Source organism: Rana temporaria, chromosome 3 (assembly GCF_905171775.1).
Source record: "Rana temporaria chromosome 3, aRanTem1.1, whole genome shotgun sequence".
Classification (NCBI taxonomy): Eukaryota; Metazoa; Chordata; class Amphibia; order Anura; family Ranidae; genus Rana; species Rana temporaria.
The window spans coordinates 394,863,903-394,889,115 of NC_053491.1; the positions used below are offsets into that span (position 1 = coordinate 394,863,903).

The 25,213-nt window shown below is 41.7% G+C and overlaps 1 protein-coding gene across 1 annotated transcript in view; it reads right to left on the reverse strand.

Moving 5' to 3' along the window:
• Positions 1-25,213, reverse strand: part of LOC120932957 (tetraspanin-15-like) — a 193,476-nt gene that overhangs the window by 38,984 nt on the left and 129,279 nt on the right. The window contains exons 4-5 of the mRNA XM_040345846.1: positions 9,176-9,271; positions 1,671-1,787 (exon numbers count right to left, since the gene is read on the reverse strand). Of these exons, the coding sequence (XP_040201780.1) occupies positions 1,671-1,787; positions 9,176-9,271 (213 nt within the window). The remainder of the gene's footprint in view (positions 1-1,670; positions 1,788-9,175; positions 9,272-25,213) is intronic.

The following is a 25,213-nucleotide window of genomic DNA, read 5'->3' on the forward strand; positions in this document are numbered from 1 at the left end:
TTTTACAACATTAACCCTAAAAGACACAACATGTCTGTGGTTTATGAGGCTTTATGGACACAGGACTTTTTTCCCTACCTTTGTGCCTAGCAGGAAAAAAGAAGCATAAAATATGCGCCAAGCAGCTTCAAAAACGAACTCGATGCTGCGTTTTGCGAATGTGTTTAGATGTATTTAAGAGCATCAAGCGTTTGGGCGTTCATTCATTCCATTGGCCACTTTAACAGAAAAAGGGTGGGACTTTGAATGAAACATGCATCCCAGGAGAAAACACGGAACAATAGAATATGGCAGACATCTAGTCCGATAGAACCAAAAACATTACATGAGAGCATTGCATGACAACAATTGACAATCAGTTTTTTAATCGCATAGAAAATATAACAAAAACAATAATGACATAACACACCTAGTATATTAGTCAGAAATTGAATAGTACATAATTCTATAACAATCAATGGTATTAGAGTATAGTAACATCTTTGGTTTCATATATAAAAAACAGTAAAAAAGAGGAAGGCCAATTCATTGAAACGTGTCCCCATGGTAAAAAATATAAAAAACTTACATAAGATGGCACAGTCCACTTAGTATAGGGACTAGTTGGTAGTAATGGTATTACCATATATATGCAAAAGGGCATCTAATTGGCTCACAGTAAGCATATAGGGTACATTTTGCAAACATCATTGAACAAAACCAGTTCCCTTAAAATAAATCTCCATGGTAATTATGACCGGGATTGGTTGGTAAATTCCAATCGATGTATGAGGTAGTAGGTGATGCAGTAGCAGTATGTATGTGAGGAGGCATCTTATTGACTCAACAAGTTTCGTGGCTACTGCCACTCTTCAGGAGCAGATATGAAGTAGGAGTAGGTATGGCTGTGGCTATGGGTATAGCCGTACCACGGGGACACGTTTCAATGAATTGGCCTTCCTCTTTTTTACGGTTTTTTATATATGAACCAAAGATGTTACTATACTCTAATACCATTGATTGTTATAGAATTATGTACTATTCAATTTCTGACTAATATACTAGGTGTGTTATGTCATTTTTGTTTTTGTTATATTTTCTATGCGATTAAAAAACTGATTGTCAATTGTTGTCATGCAATGCTCTCATGTAATGTTTTTGGTTCTATCGGACTAGATATCTGCCATATTCTATTGTTCCGTGTTTTCTCCTGGGATGCATGTTTCATTCAAAGTCCCACCCTTGTCTTTTTCTGTTAAAGTTGCCAGGGATGGAGTTGCTCGGCTAATGCCCGGCGCCTCATATAAAGTCCCAACCTTTTTAGTTTTCCATATTCATTCCATTGGCCAGAATATTAATTTATGCCCATTGGATTAAATTAATACTCAATCACTCTAACGAGCCTAATGCTTTAGGCAAGTTTACAGGCGTTTAGATGCATCAAGCGCTTTTCCCTTTCTCCCGAATGCACAAGTGATTGCATTTTTATTTAGGCTCTAAATGCTCCTCTTCTAATACGCCTGTAAATGTCTATGTGTGCATGGCCACATTGGCCAACATAGAGGTGTGTTTAGAGGCAGAAAAAAAAAAAAAAAAAGACGCCTGTAAAAGCAGCATTTATTTTTTATGTCCTGTGTGCATGAGACCTTACACTAAAACACGCAGTAAAATGATACAATCTTTTATCTTACCTTTCCAGTTATGCAGCAGGTGTATGGAACTCCACAAGACAAAGGTCCAGTGCTGTTACATGAGTGATATGGATTCACCTCCCAGTCTCTAAACTCTTCTCCTCCACAGCAGGAAAACTGTAAAACATATAGAGCACAATGTCTGTTAGACCATACAAACTGACTTTTTAGGCCAAAACCAACATATTTATAACAAATCTGATTTCTAGACTGTATAAGCAGCATACACTGTATGTATGTATGTATGTATGTATGTATATTTTTGCCCGTTGAGATCTGATATATATATATATATTGTAGAGAGTTAGCCTGGAGCAGGTTTAGGAGAGGGTTAATTGTAGAGGGCAGGAATTTCCCCCTCAGGCCTGTTTTTTTAAGCAGCTGGTCAGAGAGCCTGGATAATGGCTGTTTTGCTGTCTGTGGTGAGGAGACCTGGATGCTGCATTGAAGCCTCCATACTCTGACTTTGATCAGCTGGGTGAGCTGGTCTGTAACTGGGACTTTCTTTACTGTATACACTGTGGCTGGGATGCTGAAAGATTCATGTAAGCCTGAGTTGTTCTGATGAGAATATTTACTTGTGTTGTTTGAGCTGCCCCTGAAGACAAAGACTGTAATTTTTCTGTTTGGTGCTGAATAAAGCAGATTAAAATAAATATATATTCTCCATAACCCCTGTAACTCAATTTTGCAGGATAGCTTGGCCTGCATCAAGGATTGCAAAATAAAAAGGAATTCATATATTATAATCACAGGTATATACCATTCACCAGAATACAACATTTTTCGCTCTAGTGGGCCTATAATAAACTCTTTATATAACGCAACTTGTAGTGCAAGTCTTAGGCTCCATGCACACTGAAGCTGATAAACTGCAGTTTATTGGCGTTTTGGCTTTTTTTTTTTTTAAAGCCCATAAACTGAACTCTATGTTAGCCTATGTGCCCATGCACACCTGGGTGTTTTTTAGTGTTAATGAGCTTTGGAGTTTATTGGCTTTTTTTCTGAACGCCCGAAATTTGCGTTCAAAGTGCTGTTTTTTGGCGGGAAAAAACGCTGAAAAGCGCAAAACGCTGAAAAGCGTAAAACGCTGAAAAACGCCGAAAAACGCTCAAAAACGCCGGTGCCAGCGTTTTTTAATCCATTGGAAAAAAAAAAAGCTACACTGAAAAACGCTGATTAAAGCTCTTGCAAAAACGCTAAAAAACGTTGAAATGCTCCCTGCAAAGCTACTGGCGTTTTTTTATAGCTTTTATCAGCTTCAGTGTGCATGGAGCCTTAGTGGTTGTTTAACAACTTGTGTCTATTTTTCTCTTGCTTATGGACTATTAAAGTACTGTTGGAAAAAGGATGATTTTAGCTTTTCCTCTCCATTCTGGAACAATCAGGAGCAGATTTTATTTTTCTATTGAACAGGAAACGCTAAGGCATTGTGTAAGGATTCTAGAGGCCATTGTGCTCAAAGCTCCTTTGTTAATATGTTCAGTCATGCTTTGAAGCTATAGATTTTTTTTTTAAACCATAATAGAAAAGGGACAGTGTTGCATACATGGAATTATTTTTCCTCGATTTACAGAATCCATACTTTGATTTACTTTTTTTGCTTCCAAGTATTCTCTAATAACAAGTGAGTATTTTATGTTTCTCTAGGTTCAGCCAGAGTTCTTTGAAAAACCTTTAATCTAATTTTGTTAAATCAAAGGTTTTATGAAGAGAATCTTTCTTCATTATCTACGAAAATGCAATATAAGATGCAGTTCATTTTCTATATGGACATAAGTTTGGCAGAATTTGTAAAATGTGGACCATTTTATAAGAATACAAGAGTGATCAGACCAAACACGGTTCTCCTTTTTATATGATTAAAATCGAACCTTTAGGCAGCACAGAATAAGCACAATCAATATGTAAACAATAGAAATAAAATAAATAAGAAAATGGTCCAGCTCAAAAGTATGCTTACCCTTAGTTCTTAATATCATGTATTGCACCTTTAGCATCAACGATAGCTTTCACATTTTTTGTGAATAAGGACTTTTATGTTCTCATGTAGTTAAGCTGTGGTTAACTATTTTTGGCCAAAGGGCTACAGGTCCTGTAAATTCTTTGGTTGCCTAGCATGAATTGCATGTTTGAGATCTCCACAAAGTGACGGAAATATGTAGAGATCCGCAGATTGTGATGGCCACTCTAGAACCTTCACTATCTTTTGGTTCAGTCGCTGAATGGTTGACTTAACCTTATGTTTCAGGACACTGTCAAAATGAAAAATCCAAGTGTACCGCTTGCGCAGCATCTGGACTGAAATGTATACATTTTCCTAAAAAAAAATCTAATTACATGCTGCATACATTTTTCCATCAATTCTGACAATATTGCCTGTGTTCCAGTAGCTCGCACGCCCCCAAAACAGCAGAGTCACATCCATGTTTTTACACTATGCATGATGTGCTTCTCTTCATAGGCCTTGTTTACTCTTCTCCAAAAATAGCTTTTATGGATGTGACCAAAATCCTGGGCATGGGCTCCAGAAGTTTAGGCTTTTCTAGAGGCTGTTTGGCATATTAACCAGGTTGTTTTGTGATGTTGGTGAACAACAATGGCTAACATATTACAAACATATTAGCACAAACTATTTAGAATGTGATGGCTATTATCGTTTTTTTTTCCCTTTCATTTGGCCATTTCGATCAGATCCGCCTGTCAGATTCAGATTTTTTATTCAGATCTGAAAGGAAGTTCAGTGTTAGTCTATGGCAGCCTTTCTCAACTAGGTTTGCATCCTTTTTCATTTTTTATGACCTAACTGTGAAGGAATGGCTGTAAAAGAATGTAGACTGATGCACATATCTTTACATCTGCCCACCTATAAACCAAACAAAGGTCAATTAAGCTCATTTTTTTTCCTTCATCCCAAGATAGAAAAAACATTTAAAGAACATAAGTGGGGTTTGCAAGAGATTATTCATGTAGACCAAACAGGATTTATGCCTGAGAAGGGCACTGATATCAACCTCCGACGCCTCTTTCTCAACCTCTCAGTGTCCCATACAAATAGTGGGCATAGAGTCATTGCCTCCCTGGACGCTGAAAAGGCATTCAACTTGGTTAAGTTGAACTTCCTGTGGGAGACATTGCATAGAGTCGACTTTGGCCCTAAATTTCTCCAGTTGTGAATATGTTATTATAGTGCACCCAAAGCCCGAATTCGAACTAACGATAGCCTATGGGTGTCCTTTCTGCTGCAGAGAGGTACTCGTCATGGGTGCCCTGTATCCCTTGCACTTTTTGCCCTAGCTCTTGAACCTTTGGTTATCTTGATTTGAGGCTCTGATTGGATTAAGGACTTAAAGGTGGGTTTCCTGGCGGAAAAAATCTCTTTGTATGCCGAAGACGCACTTTTATACCTCCAGGATGCAGATGAGTCTCTAATGACTGCACTGGATATATTTAATGAATTTTGTAGGTTTTCGGGCATTCATAGCAACTGGGCTAAGTCAACGCTTTTTCCCTTAGATCCCCAAGCTAGAGAAGTTGCTTCAGATGTCCCGTTACTTTGGACCGATCAGTTCAGGTATCCGGGTGTTCAGGTTCGGCAGGAATTTCCCAGTTTTGTTTTACCCTAATTTGGTGCCGGTATTGTCTCAGCTTCATTTCAAATGTGCCTCCTGGAATTCGTTGCTACTGAATCTTCTGTGCTGCATAAATCTGCTCAAAATTATATTTCTCCTGAAATTTTTGTACATGTTCCATAACTGCCCAATCTGGATACCAGCCTATTTTTTCTTGGAAACAGATAGATGTGTTGGGACATTTATCTTGGGGGGTGCTCTCCCTAGGTTAGCCAAATTGAGCCTGGTTCTTCTTGTGCGATGCGGAGGGTTGGCCTTGTCGGACTACCGGAACTACAATTGGGTGGCAATTTTGGTCACAGTTCGGGGTGGTTTGTGCTCCCTTGGGCCAATGCAGCTGTGTCTGGAGGTGTCCATTCCTGGGTCGCTCCAGGAGCTGGGCAACTTGGTCTATAGGAATTGCCGGCCTGTGCTGGACTTCTGCTTCTTACTAAAACGACACTAAAGGTTTGGGTGGTGGCCAGGCATAGGTTTGGCCATTAAAATCAGTGGTTCCCTTTTAACCCACTGTAGGGGAACCCCAACCTTCCACAGCTCCACTATATTCCTAACCCCCAGGTGTGGGTCCCCACCGAGCCCATCTATGGATCCCATTGAAGAACAATTAGCTCAAGAATATTTATCTACCGGTAAATCATTGTCAAGATGGATAGGCTCTGTGATAGGTGTAAAACCGACCTTCTGGACAGACAAGGAGGATTGGAAAGACTGTTTGAAGGATAGCATTAAGTTGTTAATAATGTATGGATGGTGACCTGCGCTGGGATAAAAGGTGGTAGGCTGCTGCCCCCCTGTGTTTGTCCCCTAAAAAGGAGATATAGAAAATGTGAATATAGGTGGGGTGGTGGCACTGCCTGGTGCACATCAGATAAACCCAAATGGTAGTGTCTTGGGGCAACCTGTAGGGCTATGAGTAGCTGGAAGCCCAGCGGTGTGTGTAGGCTGGGGATCCACTCAAAATAGTACTAGGTGAGTGCTGGTGACTATGCACTAAGATAGAATAGTATAGTGCTAATAACAATGCACAAAAGCTAAATACACTGTGCTACAATACACAAACACAGACTATGATAGTTGTTTGTGTATTGTAGCACAGTGTATTTAGCTTTTGTGCATTGTTATTAGCACTTATACTATTCTATCTTAGTGCATAGTCACCAGCACTCACCTAGTACTATTTTGAGTGGATCCCCAGCCTACACACACCGCTGGGCTTCCAGCTACTCATAGCCCTACAGGTTGCACCAAGACACTACCATTTGGGTTTATCTGACGTGCACCAGGCAGTGCCACCACCCCACCTATATTCACATTAAGTTGTTAATATCTTCGAAGAATAAGTTGATGCAGGTAAAATTTTTGAACAGAGTCCATTATACCCCCCAGAGACTGCGCAGTATCTACCCCCAGACATCGCAAGGGGACGCCCTAGGTGTGATAGTGGTGAAGGAACATCTATCCATATGTTCTGGAGCTGCCTGCGGATTGCTCAGTATTGGGAGGAGGTGGTTGAATTTATTAATGGTCGTTTCCAGCTGACTCTTCTGGTTTCACCGGAGACGGCTCTGTTGGGGATATAGGATGATGAGCAGTGACCTAGGTATACTAAATTGCTGTTAGCATTTACCCATGGTGTTGGAACTAATAGCTTATAAGTTCACCTGATGTGTGCTTTGCCTTCTCTAGAACTGTCCGTGTATGTTGCACCTCTTGATATTGTCTATATTTTTGCATTCGTACCATGCCTTTGTTTTAATAAAGGAACATTCTGATTGTTAAAAAAGAACACAAGGAACAACTTCTGATGGAATTATTTGATAACATCATTAATGATACTGGCTACATTTTCTGGAATACACACCATTAATTTCAAGTCTAACACTGCACATAAATCACCTAAGCAATATGAATTAGCCCACCACTGCATTATACACACTCAACCTTTTCCAGTCCATTGCGCGGTTACTATTTTTACAGTAGATCTCAGAATAATTATTGAATGCCACAGTCTGAAATAAATGAACTGGCTGGCCCAGATGGATCACCTAACACACATATTTGAATAAAACACAAGAAATACCATAACAGGCAGTATTAATCTGAGAGCCAGAACCTTGTGACACATTGAATGATTTTCCTGGATTCAGGTTCATGCTGGGAATGCATTATAAGAAAATTATGATTCAAAGCTGGTTTCGATGGTGAATTAATGTTTCAGAAAGTTGTGCACACATATTTATTAAACAGGCCCTTGGCTATAGGTGCAGGTACAAAGTACAAAGTAGCCTCTTTTGGATCCAGACAATTTAGCTCCATGTATTATTTACATTATATTTTTTTCTTGAAGGTACAGGAAAAAATTGCACCCCTGTAATGCTTAGCGTTCACAGTTCAGTTAAAAAAAAAATCTTGACAACCAGTTCTACAGGTTCCTCCAATTTCCTTCTGCAGCTGCTGAATGCCTGCCAGAGTAAGAGAATTGGGCTTTCAGCAGCTGCAGGAGGAAAATGGAGGGCATCAGTTCCTCTATATGACACCCCCAAACACTGTGTACAGGGTAGCCACATGGGCCCTCTGGAGCATGGGGCCTAGTCGCAACCCTTGTAGGTAGGCCCCTGAGCTTGTACATCTGCCTAGGCACTAACCTTCAACCATTCCCTGAATATCAAATATGGGACTTTCACACTTACTGTAGATAGAGTATAATTAAAATGTATGTACACCCATACAATTAAATTGTCCAATTTTCTCCTTTCTGGTATGCTAAATATACCATTTCATATATTTTATTCTAGCTGCTTAATAAGTGAAAAATACTTTTTGATTTTGCCAGAAATCTTGTTAGCAGAGATGTACTAAATATGTTTTTTTGCCTTGACATAAAGCTTATGCTTTAAAGTGGTTCTAAAGGCAGGACATTTACCTTATTGCATTACCTGCATTAAGGTAAAAAATGTCCAAGTGTTTGTATGGCCCCCTTATTCCCCTAAATACTTATCTGGATCCAGCGCTGTGCCTGAGTGCAGCAGCGCTGCTCTCTTTTCTGCTCACAGGACTCCTGCTACTGTCAATCACATTTTGTGAGGAGGGAGCTGGGAACGGGGCCAAGCCACACTGTGTGTGTCTATAGATGCACTGAGCCTGACTCGGGAGCGAGCCTGCAGGTGTGTCCCCATATAAAGCGGCTTCCTTTGGCCTAGTGCACCAGGATGAGGGGGGAGGGACCAGAAAAGTTGGTTCAGGGCTGCTCTGTGGAATGTCATTTATCAGAGCAGGTAAGTATAACATGTTTGTTATTTTAGAAAAGAAAGCTTTACAACAACTTTTACAACGAAGATGAGAAGTAAAATGGTAGTCTCAAATTAATTACTACATAAGCAAACACTGCTGTTGTGTGCGGTTGGATGAAAAGTTTGAAAATAATTGTAATGTAACTTGCACCCTAGGTCACAACAGCCCTTAGTCACTGTGAATAATCGCAGCACTGTAGAGCTAGCTTGCAAAGCTGGGGGACATTTTCAATTAAGTTGCAAGGCAGCGTTAAACAGGAGCAGGGAGAAAGACTTGAGACAGATTCATGAAAGTCAAGTCCATTCATAAATTCCTCCCTCAGCTGCTCTAAAATAGCACTGGGACAATAATTGTGCATCTGTTTAGAGTGAAAATCTCAGCTTTGAATTGGTCACAGACCGGTACAAATCTGTCCCAGATGGCTGCTTAGAATTGCAGTGGCAAATACACACAAAACTGTTTAATTCACTACAGCCATCTAATTATTTTTTTGCAAATTTGCTAATAATGGTCACTAACGATCTCCTATTAGTTAACAAAATCCTCAATCAATTCAGATCACTTCTGCCAACATTTACCAACCTTTTCTTGCACAAAATCCATTATGTTCTTGAAATCCAAATCATCGTAATAATGTTTCATCCCCACAAGGATGTTCGCATGCGCAAACTTCTTTAGCTGCAAAAAAAGAGAATTATGATAGATAAAAGAAAAGGGATTTCACATTATTGTAGTAAATACATTAAATAACAATTAAATAACCTGTAATACAGACATTATAAAATACGTTTTTAAAGGTTTTAAAGAAAACACGTCATGACTGTTTTCTGCAAGGATCTGAATATTCTGGTGTTAACATTGAACTTCGAACAAATGATTAGGGACACATATGAAATATATTTGTGGGATACGTTTCTTATGAGGGAAAAACCCCAACACTTTCTGTGGCATTGCCAAGGATCATTTAATCTTTTGTGGCGATATAAAAGCCGGTTTACCTGCCAGAGGAGTCAGCTATCTGCTTACTCTGCTCCTCCTGAAAGCATGTTCCTTGTCATCATATAAACACTGCCACATACCCGATTGGCCCCAGTGCTACCCCCTCCCTCTTCCAGCAGGGAATTACAGCAGGATAAAAGCAGGTCTTATTAGCAGTCTTAAAAAAAAAAAAAAAAAAACATTTGATTATGTTATGATTGAATAACTGTATTACATTAAAATGGAATAAATCATAACTGTGAATAACCGCCCCACTAGCGGCGCAAAATTGGCGGTAAAGCGCAGCTAAAAATAGTGGAGCTTTACCGCCGACTCCGTCCCAGTGTGAAAGGGGCCTTACATCACAGTCTCCTTTCACGTCACAGCCTTTTCCTTTATGTCATAGTCCTCCCACCCCATTTATATCACGGCCCCCCTTCATATAACAACCCCCTTCCTTTACATCACAGTCCACCTTTCACATTACTGCTTCTTCCTTTATGTGAGAGTACCGCCCTTTTGTGTGTAGTGATACCGGCACAAAAAATTATAATTTGAATTATGTTAGATCTGCTGCAGTTCTTGTATTCACCCTCAAAGAGGTGTGCAAATGTTGGAATGGAATATACTACTGCGCTGATAAATTAAGCTTTAAATATACATAACACACCAGTATTTCAAAACATTGTTTTTCACATTATTGTTGAAATACTGGTGTGTTATGTATATTTAAAGCTTAATTTATCAGCGCAAGAGTACCGCCCTTACCTCACTTTCCCCTTTCCATCACCATCTACCCTTCACATCACAGCCCTCTTCTTTTACATCACAAATGCTCTCCTTAAATTGGAGCCCCTCTTTTACATCACAGCCTATCATTTACATCACAACTCTTCCCTTTACATCCACGTCCCTCCTTTCAGGACCGGCGCTACCATGAGTCCCACCGGGTCCATCAGATCCAGGCAGTATTTTGAGATGGGTGGTAGAGCAGAGTCAGTGCTATGTACAGGGTCTAAATCGAGTGCAGACTCAATGAGAAATGTGGCGGGTTGCTAGATAAAGCGCTGTCCTGCACTCTCACTGAGTCCGCACTTAGTGCTCCGGTGCGGTTTTCACTTTGCGGCAGCTTCTTAGTTGAGCTTACAGCCAAATGAAGAAGAAAAACATTTAATGGAAGTTGTAGAAAATATTGTAGGTGAAAAAACATGTTGGGGTTGTGGTTTAGGTAGTGATACGTTAAGCAGCTCATTCAAAATGACTGGGCTGATCTCTAGTGATCCCTTGTGATATGCTATTGTCTGCCATACCCCTGAGGAAGACTTAATTAGTCAAAACGCGCCTGGGCTCTGGACCTATGCATTTAGGATCATCATGTTGCATTTTACTGCTTACTGTTATCCAATGGTGAAGTGATAGGTTATATTTGTTATGGTTTTGTGATATTTTGTATAATGTTCCCCTAGGCTCTATGAGGTTTAATTGTTGTCTCAAAAAATATGTGATATTACCTCTATATACATGTTCTATATTTTGTGCCTATCAAAAAGTATTTTTCCCCCATTTTCTCCCCCTTTCACTCCCGTTTTAACATTATAGTTTGAGACTGATACCAAGGTAGCTTGCGATACAGGTACACAATTGATACAATAGTCATCTGCACAGAATTGGATAATTGAAGTGAATATTTACACAATTTATTGTGTGCACATTCTCAAACCCTTTAGTAAACCAGCCTCATTGTCTGCATGCTACAGCACCCTGTTATTCCAGAGACCTTAGGGCTCATTCACATTAGATGCACTGAGCAGCCTTGTACAATGCATCGACAAGGCAAAAAGCCCTGTTCCCTATCATGATAGTTTACACCACCGTGCTGAGGTTGTGCCTGCTGGAAAAAAGTACGGAATGCATTATCTTTTCACAGTGCAGTGTGGTGCAACGAATTCCACCACATTGCACCATATTGCGGCCAATAGAACTTAATGCAATGTAATTTTGTGAAATAACATTAGCATCAGCATGGCTGCCTTCCAGCACACTCCACTGCTGATGTGAACGAGCCCTTGGTAAAAAGCTGAAGCAACATGCAGACACATGGAAGTGCCTCTAATTGCATATGAGTGGCACATTAGTAACTTTAAAACTGCAACAAGAACTGTCTCTCTTGTAAATTGAAAGCGAACATAATTTGAGTATGTAACATTACATTTCTTATATAAACTCTTCAGATCAATATCTTGTATAACCCTTAAGTATAGCGTAAGCTTGTTGATCTGCACTATTGATTTCTATATTGTGTAATGCCAATTTAGCGTTAAGGGACAGCTACAGAGCTAATTGCATTTTGTTCACCGAGTCCATGAACAGTACACCGACGTACATGTATTCATTCAATACAACGCTATATATAGTGAAAACGGAGCCCAGCCATGGCTTTTTCCTAACAATCCGTTTACTAAGTAAAAGATAATTGACCCAATGTATAGAGACATCTCCTACAAGAACTCACTAAGCAGCATTACAAGTTTTATTGAAGTTTGTTGGTCCTCTCCTGAAAGGCCAGGAGAAGCCTAGCAGTAAATCAATCAATGGTTACATTTCTCTGGGGAAGAAAATGATTGCTAGATACCCAAGTACATGAAACTTTATCTGATTGGGCTGAAAGTTTACACTTGAAACAGCATGTCTGATCTACAATGACGTAAGTGGCACATCTGATCTACAATGACGCAAGTGGCATGTCTGATCTACAATGATGTAAGCAGCATGTCTGATCTACAATGATGTAAGCAGCATGTCTGATCTACAATGACGTAAGCAGCATGTCTGATCTACAATGACGTAAGCAGCATGTCTGATCTACAATGACGTAAGCAGCATGTATGAACTATAATGATGTAAGCAGTTTTACTCAACTACAAAGCTTTTACTATCAATGCTTGCTAAAAGGTAAGGCAACTACATGTGACAAAAAAAACCTTCAAAAAGGTTTGCAGAGTGCGCATGTGCGGAATCCGGAGGCAGACGTGTGCTGACAGGGTTCCGCGTGCTCCGGCTCATCCACAGCTACCTACAGCAGAGGCAGTGGGGACGAGGTGCTGAAAATAGCGTGGTGATCGGCAGGTGACGGTGATAAACCAGAGGGCGCGCGGCCAGCCGAAAAAGGGGCAGCACAAGTCGGGCAAATCCAACAGAGGAGCGGGTCCTTCCCCTGGACACACGCCGCAACTAAAGATGGCGCCGGACCTCCCAGATACACGAGGCAGCACTGCTTCTAAAGCCGACAGGGCTCTGCAATGGGGAGACAAGCCGAGTGACCAGGACCAAATGAGGGATCCTTTCTCCTCACAATCCTCCGGGGACATGGATTCTAGGCATCAGCAGAGTGAGTCTTTCTCGCATCCCCCAATCCTCTGATGCATATAGGGACACACAGGAGCCCGCAGATTCGCCTGGGTCCTCCATGGACAGGAATATGGCTGAGCTGACGGACACCATGTTCAGTCAGTCTAGCCCTCACATCTCTGAACCTCAGTAAGTCCATTATTCAGGCGATGCAGTATTGCTAGCTCGCTTTTCCACCATGTTACAGCAAGAACTCTCCAAAGCCTGCACTTTAATAACTACTGATCTTAAGAAAGACATTCGCTGCATTGGAGAAAGAATTGAGCTGACAGAGGCTAAGGTGGATAACACTGTTAAAAAGGTCAATCAAAACTCCAACATGATTACTGACCTTCAGGATAGGCTGGAAGAGGCCTACACCAAAATTGAGGATTTGGAGAACCGCTCTCGTAGGTATAATGTGCGCATACAAGGTCTTCCTGAAACGCACACTGACCTGGAGGGGGCCATGCGAGAATTGATGAAGGAATTGATCCTTGATATTAACATGCACCAAATGAAGATTGATCGCATCCACTGGGCCCTGATGGTGCTGCGGTCAGATGGCCTGCCGCGTGATATAATAGTCAAACCACATTTTTACCGCATGTGAAAAGCTGATGTCTGCGGCGCGCAATAGGCAGGACTTACCGCTGTTTGAAGCACCTATTCAGCGCTTTACTGATTTAGCCCCTTCCACTGTTCAAAAACGCAGGAGCCTAAAGCCGCTGTTACAACAGCTCATTAATTAACAGATCAAATACCGGCGTTCCCCTTTAAATTGTCGTTTACCTATAAAGGGAGACCCCACTCTTTATCTACATTCCAAGATGGCGAGGACTTGCTGCTGGAACTGGAAATCATCACACAGGACTCTCCGGCTCCATCCACCCACGTCAAGACTCTTGCCCCCTTTCCCCGCTGTGGCAAGATCGGAAGCATCCCCAGGCGAGAAGATCCCACAGATTGACCTGACTTTGGCACTCATTGTTCTCTCTGTATAAAAGATGCTGAAGCCCTACCTCGATGGACTGGTTCCAGTCCTTTACCGCCTGTGGGCCTCACAAGTTTACCTTGGCCACATTGGGACACTGTTGTTCCCTGTTTACTTGCATATTTACCTCTGAGTTGCTTATTTGACATGGTTGATCTTTAGCCTATGGCGGGTTGGTCTATTTTGCTAGGCTGAGCCCCCCCAGGCTTGAGGGACGACTGTGACCCCCCCTGGGTTGGCGAGTTTGGTGTAGGCACAACCGATGGGGAATCCGCCTGCCCCTGGAGGGGGTAATTGGCGCAGACTACCTATGCTGACTTATGCGTTTTTATATCTATAGGATTGTATTAGTCAATGTTAGGCTCCAGCTGCCTATTCTAGAGTTTTTGTTCAATGAGTCAGGGCGGCAACTCATGCCACCCGCTTTTGGTGCCGGATGTTGTATCTGGCTGGGGTTTATCCCCCAAGAGCTGTTAGTCTCACCAAATATCTTAAGAGGGTGCAATTTGGCCTACGGCCAACAGTGTTGATTATGTTTTTGTTTATTTGTTTCTCATGTTTAGACTTATTCCACTGAATATTCAGTAATCACACACAACGTACACGGTTTCAACTCCCCGGTCAAACGGACTAAGGCCTTTCAATTTTATCACAAGCAAAGAGTGGAGGTTCTTTTGCTACAAAAAACCCACTTCTCTAAAACTTCGGCTCCCCGATATTTAAATGTTAAATATCCACAGTTTTACCTGGTGTGTGGTCCAGATAAAAAAGGTGGAGTATCGGTTTGTTTCTCTAAACGGACCCCCTTTACGCCCATTACAATAATAGTGAAGGATAAGGGAGGTAGATACCCCATGACAGTGGGACAACTTCACGATCAGGTAGTCACATTCATATTCAACTATGCCCCGAACACAGGACAGACGGATTTCTTTAGCAAAATGTTTAGAGTACTTATGCCCAAGGTTCAGGGACAGGTCATTGTAGGGGAAGATAGCAACATCCAGCTGGATAGGATAATGGCCAAATCTGACCCTGACAGGCCGATTCTTAAAAGACCACCTATTGGGAGTAGCAAGGTAGCATGCCTATTTCACCTCCACGATTTGATTGATTCTTGGCGAGAGTATAATCCCACAGCTAGAGACTACATGTATTTTTTGCAGGCGCATCACACGTATTCAAGGATAGATCATGTTCTAGTGCGTACTCCGTTGCTCCCGTATCTAACAGCGGTGAAAATACTAACCACTCCCTAGTCAGATCACTCCCCAATCAAACTAACCACAAAAGGGCTTTTTTGAACCAAATCTTGCCCCTCTGTGGCGTCTCAATGCAAGCCTGCTGAATGATCCTATATTGTGCACTGAAATTGAGAAGGAAATACGGGAATACTTTAGAACTAATAAATCATTGGATACATCCCCTGCCATCAATTGGGCTGCCCATAAAGCAACAATACGATTCAGAGCGAAACGGTCCCAGGAATAGACAATTCGTCAATTGGAAGGGAATCTAGATTCTCTAATGGAGGAACAACACAGAAATCCTCAGGTGGATATCAGACATCAGATAGACGAAGCAAGGTTAGCGCTTAACATGAGTTTGACCACTCAAGTGGAGAATTATGTTAGCTGGTCCAAACACAGGTACTATACCATGGGAGATAAACCCACTACATTATGAGCGAGGAAATTAGTGCCCCGACCGTATACACAGACTTTAACGAAACTAAGATTACCCACTGGACATCCCACTCAAAACCCTGAATTAATTCTTCAGGAATTTCATAGATTCTACACTAAATGGTATGACTCACCGACTAAGTTTGACCCTTCTAAGGCTGTAATGTTTTTTCGCAAGATTCATTTGCCCAAATTGACGCAGGCCCACGCAGAACTGATGGAAGGGGAGATACGGAAGCAGAGATCACAATTGCCATTAAGACTATCCACCCCTCTAAGGCCCCAGGACCGGATGGCTTTACCGGCTAGTATTACAGAAAATATCACAAACTTTTAGCCCCCATTATGTGTTCCTATTTTAATGATTTAAGACGGGGACATAAAATCCCTAGTTATGAAAATGCAGCTTATCTTACCGTACTACTGAAACCAGGGAAGGACCTTGGGGACTGTGGAAATGATTGCCCAATTTCCTTAATTAATACAGATCTAAATATATTAACGAAAGTCTTGGCCTAGATTGAACACTTTTCTTCCACTTTACATTCATCCACACCAGGCCGGGTTTGTTCCGAACAGGCAGGCTTCGGATCAGACTCGCAGGGTAATAGATTTAATTTCCGCAGTACAGTCTGACAGGGACCGCAAGGGTCCCAGACAAGGGATGTTGCTTTCGTTGGATATATTCCCTCTCCTGGGATTACCTATTTAACGTGTTGTGTCGCATTGGTTTTGGCGAGCGCTTTCTGGCCCTCTTTCGAACGCTGTATGATACTCCATCGGCCTCATTAATGCTTAGAGGGTATTCCTCCCAATCGTTTATCATTAGGAGGGGTACTAGGCAGGGCTGCCCCTTATCCCCACTATTGTTTGTCCTAGCAATAGAGCCACTGGCCATTAGGATTCGTACGTGTCCGGATGTCCGGGGCATAGTCTGCGGAGATTGCGAACATAAATGCCTTTTATTTGCTGATGACCTCCGGTTGAACCTGACATCACCAATCACTTCCCTTCCCAATTTACATGCTATTTTGAAGTCGTTTTCTGATATGTCCGGGTTGAAAATTAACCATAGAAAATCTAGAGAGCTACTCAGGAAACTCTGAAACAGACCTACCAGTTTTCATGAGAACAGGAGGCGCTTCCGTATTTAGGAATACATCTCACCTCCTTGATCCAAACACCATATAGAATGAATTACCCTACCATGGCAAATTCACCCCCCATCGTGGTTTGGCAGACTACACTCAATAAAAATGAACGTGTTACCGAGGTTATTATATCTTTTTCGCACCATACCTAGTGTTCATTTTGACTAAAATGCCGTTTTAGTCGTATTTTAGTCACATTTTAGTCAACTAAAATAGTGTTAATTTTGTTGTCTAAATTAACACGCATGGAGACTCAACTCTTCCACAATACATATGACAAAAAAAGTAAGGGCATCTTTGCAACTTACCTGCATTAGGGTTTATCTTCCGGCTTACCTGCTTCACGCTGCGATACTCTTATGCCGCATACAAACGGTCGTTTTTTGTGATGAAAAAAAACGACGTTTTAAAAAACGTCATTTAAAATGATCGTGTGTGGGCAAAACGTCGTTTTATGTCTTCTAAAAAACGACCAAAAAAAAATTCGAACATGCTCGAATTTTTTGTGTCGTTTTTCAAAACGTCGTTTTTGTTTCACAGAAATTGACCGTGTGTAGCAAAAAACGACGTTTAAAACGACGTTTTTAAACCCGCGCATGCCCAGAAGCTAGTTCTGAAGTGAGCTTCAATGGAAAAAAGTGGTGAAACGTAACCTCGATTTGCTAGAGCATTGTGAAAAAACGATGGTGTGTAGGCAACATCGTTTTTGAAAATGATGTTTCAAAAACGTCGTTTTATTTCATGATTTAAAACTTCGTTTTTTTTCATCACAAAAAACGACCGTCTGTATGCGGCATTAGGCCTCGTACACACGATAGGATAGCCAAAGGACAACGGTCTGAAGGACCGTTTTCATCGGTCAAAACCGATCGTGTGTGGGCCCCATAGGTTAGTTAACCTTCGGTAAAAAAAATAGGAACTTGCTTTAAAATTGAACTGATGGACGCCTAACCGATAGGTCAAAATCGATTGTTAGTATGCAAAAGCATCGGTTAAAAACCTGTGCATTCTCAGAATCAAGTCGACGCATGCTTGGAAGCATTGAACTTCGTTTTTTTCAGCACGTCGTTGTGTTTTACGTCACCGCGTTCTGACACGATCGGTTATTTAACCTATGGTGTGTAGGCGTGACGGACCATCAGTCAGCTTCATCGGTTAACCTAAGACAAACAGAAATGCAACTTTAAAATCCCCCCCAAAAATGTAAAATCTATTGTATGTTGTGCAGATACTGGCAGCATTGCTAGCAACACCCCGAGAGACCCGGCATCTAAGGGACATAACATATGTCCCTTACATATTAACCCCTTGATGCCGTCCGTGCGCAAATATGCGGCCTCTAGGTGCCTGGTCCTTGGCCGCGTATTTGCGTGAATTGCTGTCAATACAGTTGTGCCGAGAGCGCGCACGCTGCTCACTCCCTGCAAAGTTACCGGTTCCCAACTGAAAGCTTACGGATCACATGACCACCATGACAGTCAATCACAGCGGTCATGTATCATAAGCCCCGCCTCCCAACTTCATAAACCCCTTAAATGGCTGGGAGGCACAGGCACGAAGAGATTAAGAAAAGCATTTTTCTTATTTTTTTTTCTTTCAGCAGCTTAGTAGATGCCCCCTACTTAGTTGACTAAAATACGACTAAAACGGAAAAAATTCAGATGACTAAAATACGACTAAAACTAAAATGCCATTTTAGTCAAAAGACTATGACCAAAACTAAATAAAAAATTCACGTCAAAATTAACAATGGTCCCCATGAACTCTAGTCTGATGTTTTGATTGGTGAATATGGTGATTGGGCTTGCTGCTGAGTATGCCTGGTGTACTGAACTGGCAAATTAGTAGAGAATTGCACATCATAAATAAATACTGGGGGATCAGTGGATGTGAAAATGGATTGTAGAAGCAGACCAAGTGAATCACACATGATTATTCACACATTTCTAATGTGCAATATAAAGTTAAAATATTTTTGTGTGCTTGCAAATACACATCAAAAAGTCCTTAAAGAATATTTCAACCCAAATTTTCATACGCATGTTGTACCATGAAAATGTATCCTGTTCTCTTTGTATTGCTTCCTTTGTGTAAAAGCTCTGATGTTCCTGCCAGTCCCTCTGCTTTCCTATTAAAAACTGACCACACAAGGCATGATAGCACATCGTGGTCAGTTCTCTAGCTGTGCTGAGCATTCAATCTGCTCTCCTCCAATGATCAAACCTGGGCTGACACGCCCCCTCCCTCGCACAGCCATTCACTGGAAAGATCAGTGTGCTGCTGCTGCTTTTCCTCTATGCAGCCGAGAACAGAGGGCATGTCATAAAAAAAGTAAAAAAACTGTATCAATCATGTTATATATATATATATATATATATATATATATATATATATATATATACACACACATACACACACACACACACACACACACAGTTGTGCTCATAAGTCTACATATCCTGGCAGAATTTATGATTTTTTGGCCATTTTTCAGATAATATGAATGATCACACAAACACTTTTCTTTCACTCATGGTTAGTGTTTGGCTGTAGCCATTTATTATCAATCAACTGTGTTTACTCTTTTTAAATCATAATTACAACAGAAACTACCCAAATGACCCTGATCAAAAGTTTACATACCCTTGTGATTTTGGCCTGATAACATGCACACAAGTTGACACAAAGAGGTTTGAATGGTTATTAAAGGTAACCATTCTCACCTATGATCTATTTGCTTGTATTAGTGGGTGTAGATAAAAGGTCAATGGGTTTCTGACAGATCCTTGCATATTTCCTCCACGCCTCCTTCACCGTTGAAGAAGTCCCCGCCCAAAGAGGACGTAACGCGTATGGAAGGAGCGTCGTGACGTCACCCGCGGCTATCACTTTGCTCAATATACACGCTGTATACATCGGCACCGATCGTGGTGCCTTCATTGTGAGTGTTTTTTATCTTTTATTACGATTAAATCGTTTATCCAAACGGAGAGCACTATGTTTTGGCATTTGTTTATTACATGACCTATCGGTTTCTCTGTGACGTCTCTACTACTGCTGGATTTACTGATATTTACACATAAAGCGCATTTGACCCTCCATAATCAAAAGGGTCCAGGTAGTGAGGTGAGAGGCCATTTCATGTGGTAGTGGATGTGTGTCTAGCACGTGTGAAGTTACCTACACAGTCATCTGTCTGTCTACATTGGCACTCACTGGAGGTGTACTGCGATTTTATGGACTTTCTATTCATCTTTTATTATTTTATTTGAGCGCTGCACCATCTGTATTTATATTTCATCCAGTGCTGCACTGACGTTTCTGGATTCATGGGGAAAGCAAAATAGTTGTCAAAGGATCTTCAGGAAAAGGAACCGTATATACTCGAGTATAAGCCGACCCAAGTATAAGCCGAGGACCTAATTTTACCCCCAAAAATGGGAAAAAACGTATTGACTCGAGTATAAGCCGAGGGTGAGAATGCAGCAGCTACTGTAAGTGTAAATAAGGGTCAACAATGCCCATTTGCAGCCTGACCTCACTGTGCCCATTGCAGTCTGACCTCACCATGCCCATTGCAGCCTAACCTCACCGTGCCCATTGCAGCCTAACCTCACTGTGCCCATTGCAGCCTGACCTGACCGTGCCCATTGCAGAATCCGATCTGTGTACCTGAGTCTGTGACATAGACGGCGGCCATGCAGTTTTAAAAAATCGCGCACCTCCTTGTGCTGTTCCGTGATAGGCGTAACACTCGGTTTCCCACCAAACACGGTGTTCAGTGTTCCGCCTATCACGATCACCCTATCATCCTCTCATCTATCACATAACGAGAGGGCGATCGTGATAGGTGGAACACTGAACTCAGGCGGAACACTCGGTTTCCCAGCAAACACTGTGTTCAGTGTTCCGCCCATCATGATCGCTCTCTCGTTCATGACAGACGAGAGGGCGATCGTGATAGGAAACCGAGCGTTGCGCTTATCACGGAACAGCACAAGGAGGAGCGTGGTTTTTTAAAACTGCACGGCCGCCGTCTATGTCACAGACTCGGGTACACAGATCGGATTCTGCAATAGGCAACGTGAGGTCAGGCGGCAATGAACTGGCAGGTAATGACTCGAGTATATGCCGAGGGGGTCATTTTCAGCCAAAAAAAAGGTCTGAAAAACATGGCTTATACTCGAGTATATACAGTGATTAAACTGTATTAAACAGAAAAGGGTTATAAAAAGATATCCAAGGAATTAAGAATGCCAATCAGCAGTGTTCAAACTCTAATCAAGAAGTGGAAAATGAGGGGCTCTGTTGAAACCAAACCACGGTCAGGTAGACCAATCAAAATTTCAGGCACAACTGCCAGGAAAATTGTTCTGGGTGCAAAAACCCACAAATAACTTCAGGTGAAATACAGGACTATGTGAACACATGTGGTGTGGCTGTTTCAAGATGCACAATAAGGAGGCTATTTAAGAAAGATGGGCTGCATGGTTGAGTCGCCAGAAGAAAGCCATTACTACGCAAATGCCACAAAGTATCCCGCTTATAATACGCCAAATAGCACAGAGATAAGCCTCAAACCATAAATGCTTCTTTTGTAGAGGAGTGAACAAGGCCTATGATGAAAGGTACACCATTCCTACTGTGAAAACACAGGGGGTGGATCGCCAATGTTTTGGAGATTTGTGAGTTACAAAGACACAGGAAATTTGGTCAAAACTGATGGCAAGATGAATGCAGTATGTTATCAAAAAATACTGGAGAAACATTTGCATTCCTCAGCCAGGAAGCTGCGCATGGGACGTACTTGGACATTCCAACATGACAATGATCCAAAACACAAGGCCAAGTTGACCCGTCATTGGCTACAGCAGAATAAAGTGAAGGTTCTGGAGTTACCATCTCAGTCTCCTGACCTCAATATCATTAAGCCCCTCTGGGGGGATCTTAAACGTGCAGTTCATGCAAGACAGACCAAGAATTTACAGGAACTGGAGGCTTTTTGCCAAGAGGAATGGGCAGCTTTACCATCTGAGAAGATAAAGAGCCTCATCCACAAATACCACAAAAGACTTCAAGCTGTCATTGATGTTAAAGGCAATACACAGTATTAAGAACTGGGGTATGTAAACTTTTGATCAGGGTCATTTGGGTAGTTTCTGTTCTGATTCTGATTTAAAAAGAGTAAAACACAGTTGATTGATAATACATGGATTCAGCCAAACACTAACCATGAGTGAAAGAAAAAATGTTGTGTTATCATTTATAGTCTCTGAAAAATGGCCAAAAAATCATAAATTCTGCCAGTGTATGTAAAGCTTTCCATTTAAATCCTTTCAGATCCTCACACAACCCAGCTATGACTAAGCATCTATCCATGATGTGAAACATGTTAGCCTTTTGTCCCCTGCATCCACTTCCTACTATTGAGGTAGTGATAAAGAGAATATGGCGCTGCCATTTATTTTTTTCATACCTCACCTCTAGCGGCGGTTATGACATAGATAACTTATATCGCAATACTTATGTCCTAACAAAAGGCTATCCTTCATCCAGAGAACGTATACATATTCATCAGATACTATCATAGGCAGTTCATCCAATCGTGGGACTGTACCTATTCCAGGATACCCGACAACATTTTTTGGCCCATCCCCTGGGATTACATTTGCCCTCCATCTAACACAAACAGGCAGCGCCATATTCTCTTTATCACTACCTCTACCACTACCTTTTAGGCCTCTTCATTGAGGCACTACAGAGAGGCAGCAGCCTCCAGTACTTACCACAGCGCAGATTATAATCTATCACACTTCCTACTATTGATTGCAGTGTTGCATGAATTTTTGGATGCCATACAGCTTTGGATTTTATCCTTTGTTTATTTTGTTTCAATAAATCGCTCATCAGAGTGCGGCAGTCCAGGATCATTTCTTTTTTCCAGGGTATGCAAACTTATGAGCACAACTGTATATACAGTATCTCACAAAATTGATTAAACCCCTCACATTTTTGTAAATATTTAATTATATCTTTTCATGTGACAACATTGAAGAATGTACACTTCTAAGTGAAAATTTCCAAATTAGGCCCAAAATGTCAATATTTTGCGTGGCCACCATTATATTCCAGCACTACCGTAACCCTCTTGGGCATGGAGTTCACCAGAGCTTCACAGGTTGCCACTGGAGTCCTCTTCCACTCCTCCATGACGACATTAAGGAGCTGGTGGATGTTAGAGACCTTGCGCTTCTCCACCTTCCATTTGAGGATGCCCTGCAGATGCTCAATAGGGTTTAGGTCTGGAGACATACTTGGCCAGTCCATCACCTTTACCCTCAGCTTCTTTAGCAAGGCAGTGGTCGTGCTGGAGGTGTGTTTGGGGTTGTTATGTTGGAATACTGCCCTGCAGCCAGTCTCTGAAGGGAGGGGATCATGCTCTGCTTCAGTATGTCACAGTACATGTTGGCATTCATGGTTCCCTCAATGAACTGTACCTCCCCAGTGTCGGCAGCACTCATGCAGCCCCAGACTATGACACTCCCACCACCATGCTTGACTGTAGACAAGATAGTCTTGTCTTTGTACTCCTCACCTGGTTGCCGCCACACACGCTTGACACCATCTGAACCAAATAACTTCATCTTGGTCTCATCGGACCACAGGACATGGTTCCAGTAATCCATGTCCTTAGTCTGCTTTTCTTTAGCAAACTGTTTGCAGGCTTTCTTGTGCATCATCTTTAGAAGAGTCTTCCTTCTGGGATGACAGCCATGCAGATCAATTTGTTGCAATGTGCGGCGTATGGTCTGATTTCTGACAGGCTGACCCCCCACCCCTTCAACCTCTGCAGCAATGCTGGCAGAACTCATACATCTATTTCCCAAAGACAACCTCTGGATATGATGCTGAGCACGTGCACTCAACTTCTGTGGTCTACCATGGCGAGGCCTGTTCTGAGTGGAACCTATTCTGTTAAACCGCTGTATGGTTTTGGCCACCGTGCTGCAGCTCAGTTTCAGGATCTTGGCAATCTTATTATACCCTAGACCATCTTAAGCAACAATAATTTTTTTCAGATCCTCAGAGAGTCCTTTGCCATGAGGTGCCATGTTGAACTTCCAGTGAGCAGTATGAGAGAGTGAGAGCGATAACACCAAATGTAACACACCTGCTCCCCATTCACACCTGAGACCTTGTAACACTCTTTCAGACGCTCAGCTCACCCTGTTTCTATCTCACATAGCTCCTGCTTTGTGTTTACAAAGATGAAGGTCTGCTGAGAAACTGGGAGTGGGGCGAGTTGAACTGCTGAGAAAACTTCTTGAATGACTTCAGTACTTCTGCTGTGAATTCTGAGAATGAATTTATTCATTGTAAAATGTCTGTGGAACTCCTCTTCATTGCTACAAATTCCAACCTATTTAGTAAGGTCCTGCTAGAAAAGCAGTAAAGCCAATCAGACATAATTCTTACCTGATGCAAGCCTGGGAAAAAGGACATGTGACTGGTTACTAACGGTTAGTGCCATTAGCACATCATCAACAAATACTTTTAATTTTCTCAGCATTGTGAACAGGAATTGGATCTTCCTATGGCTGACAGAACCAGAAATATCCATTTAGACCACCAATACAAGGCCAAGCTACGCCTAAAGCATTACCCCATATTAAATGTGAACAATAAAAAATGACAAAGAACAATTGAGGACACAGCTTATAGGACATGCTTCTTTATAGTTTCTGCCAAACCAGAGACAATGAATATATTAACTGTGGGCAATTACAAAAGAATGGGCATGTCTAATTAATCAAGGCAAGAATAAGAATGCCTAATTAACTCTACTAGCTGCAATTAATGAATCTCTCTCGCCATACCCATAAATCAAACAAACACGTCCAGTAATTTTGGCACCTTTTTCTCCAACCATACATTACCATTTCAGAAACAAAAACAGTTATTGTCTAATTTTCCTCTTTAATTTTAGCCAACAACGTGAATGCAAAAAAACTGCCTATGCAGGTAAGGGGTGTTTGTAAAAAACAAAGGGCCAAATCCTCAAAAAAGATACGACGGAGTAACTGCTGTTACTCCGTCGTATCCCTGGTCCTAACTATGGAACTGATCCACAGAATCAGTTTCCCATAGTTAGGACGAAGATCCGGCATGTGTAATTGAATTACACTGCCGGATCTTAGGATGCAGTACCGCATCCGTCGCTGGGGGCATTTCGCGTCGAAATGCCGCCTCGGGTATGCAAATTAGGACTTACGGAGATCCACGAAGCTTTTCAGCTTTGTTTTTTCTCCGTAAGTTTAATTTTGCAAATGCAAAATTAGGGCTGCTTTTACAAGGTGTAAACTGTTTACACCTTGTAAAAACAGACCTTTCTTGCTGGCGACGCGATTTTTTTTAAATTTGAATT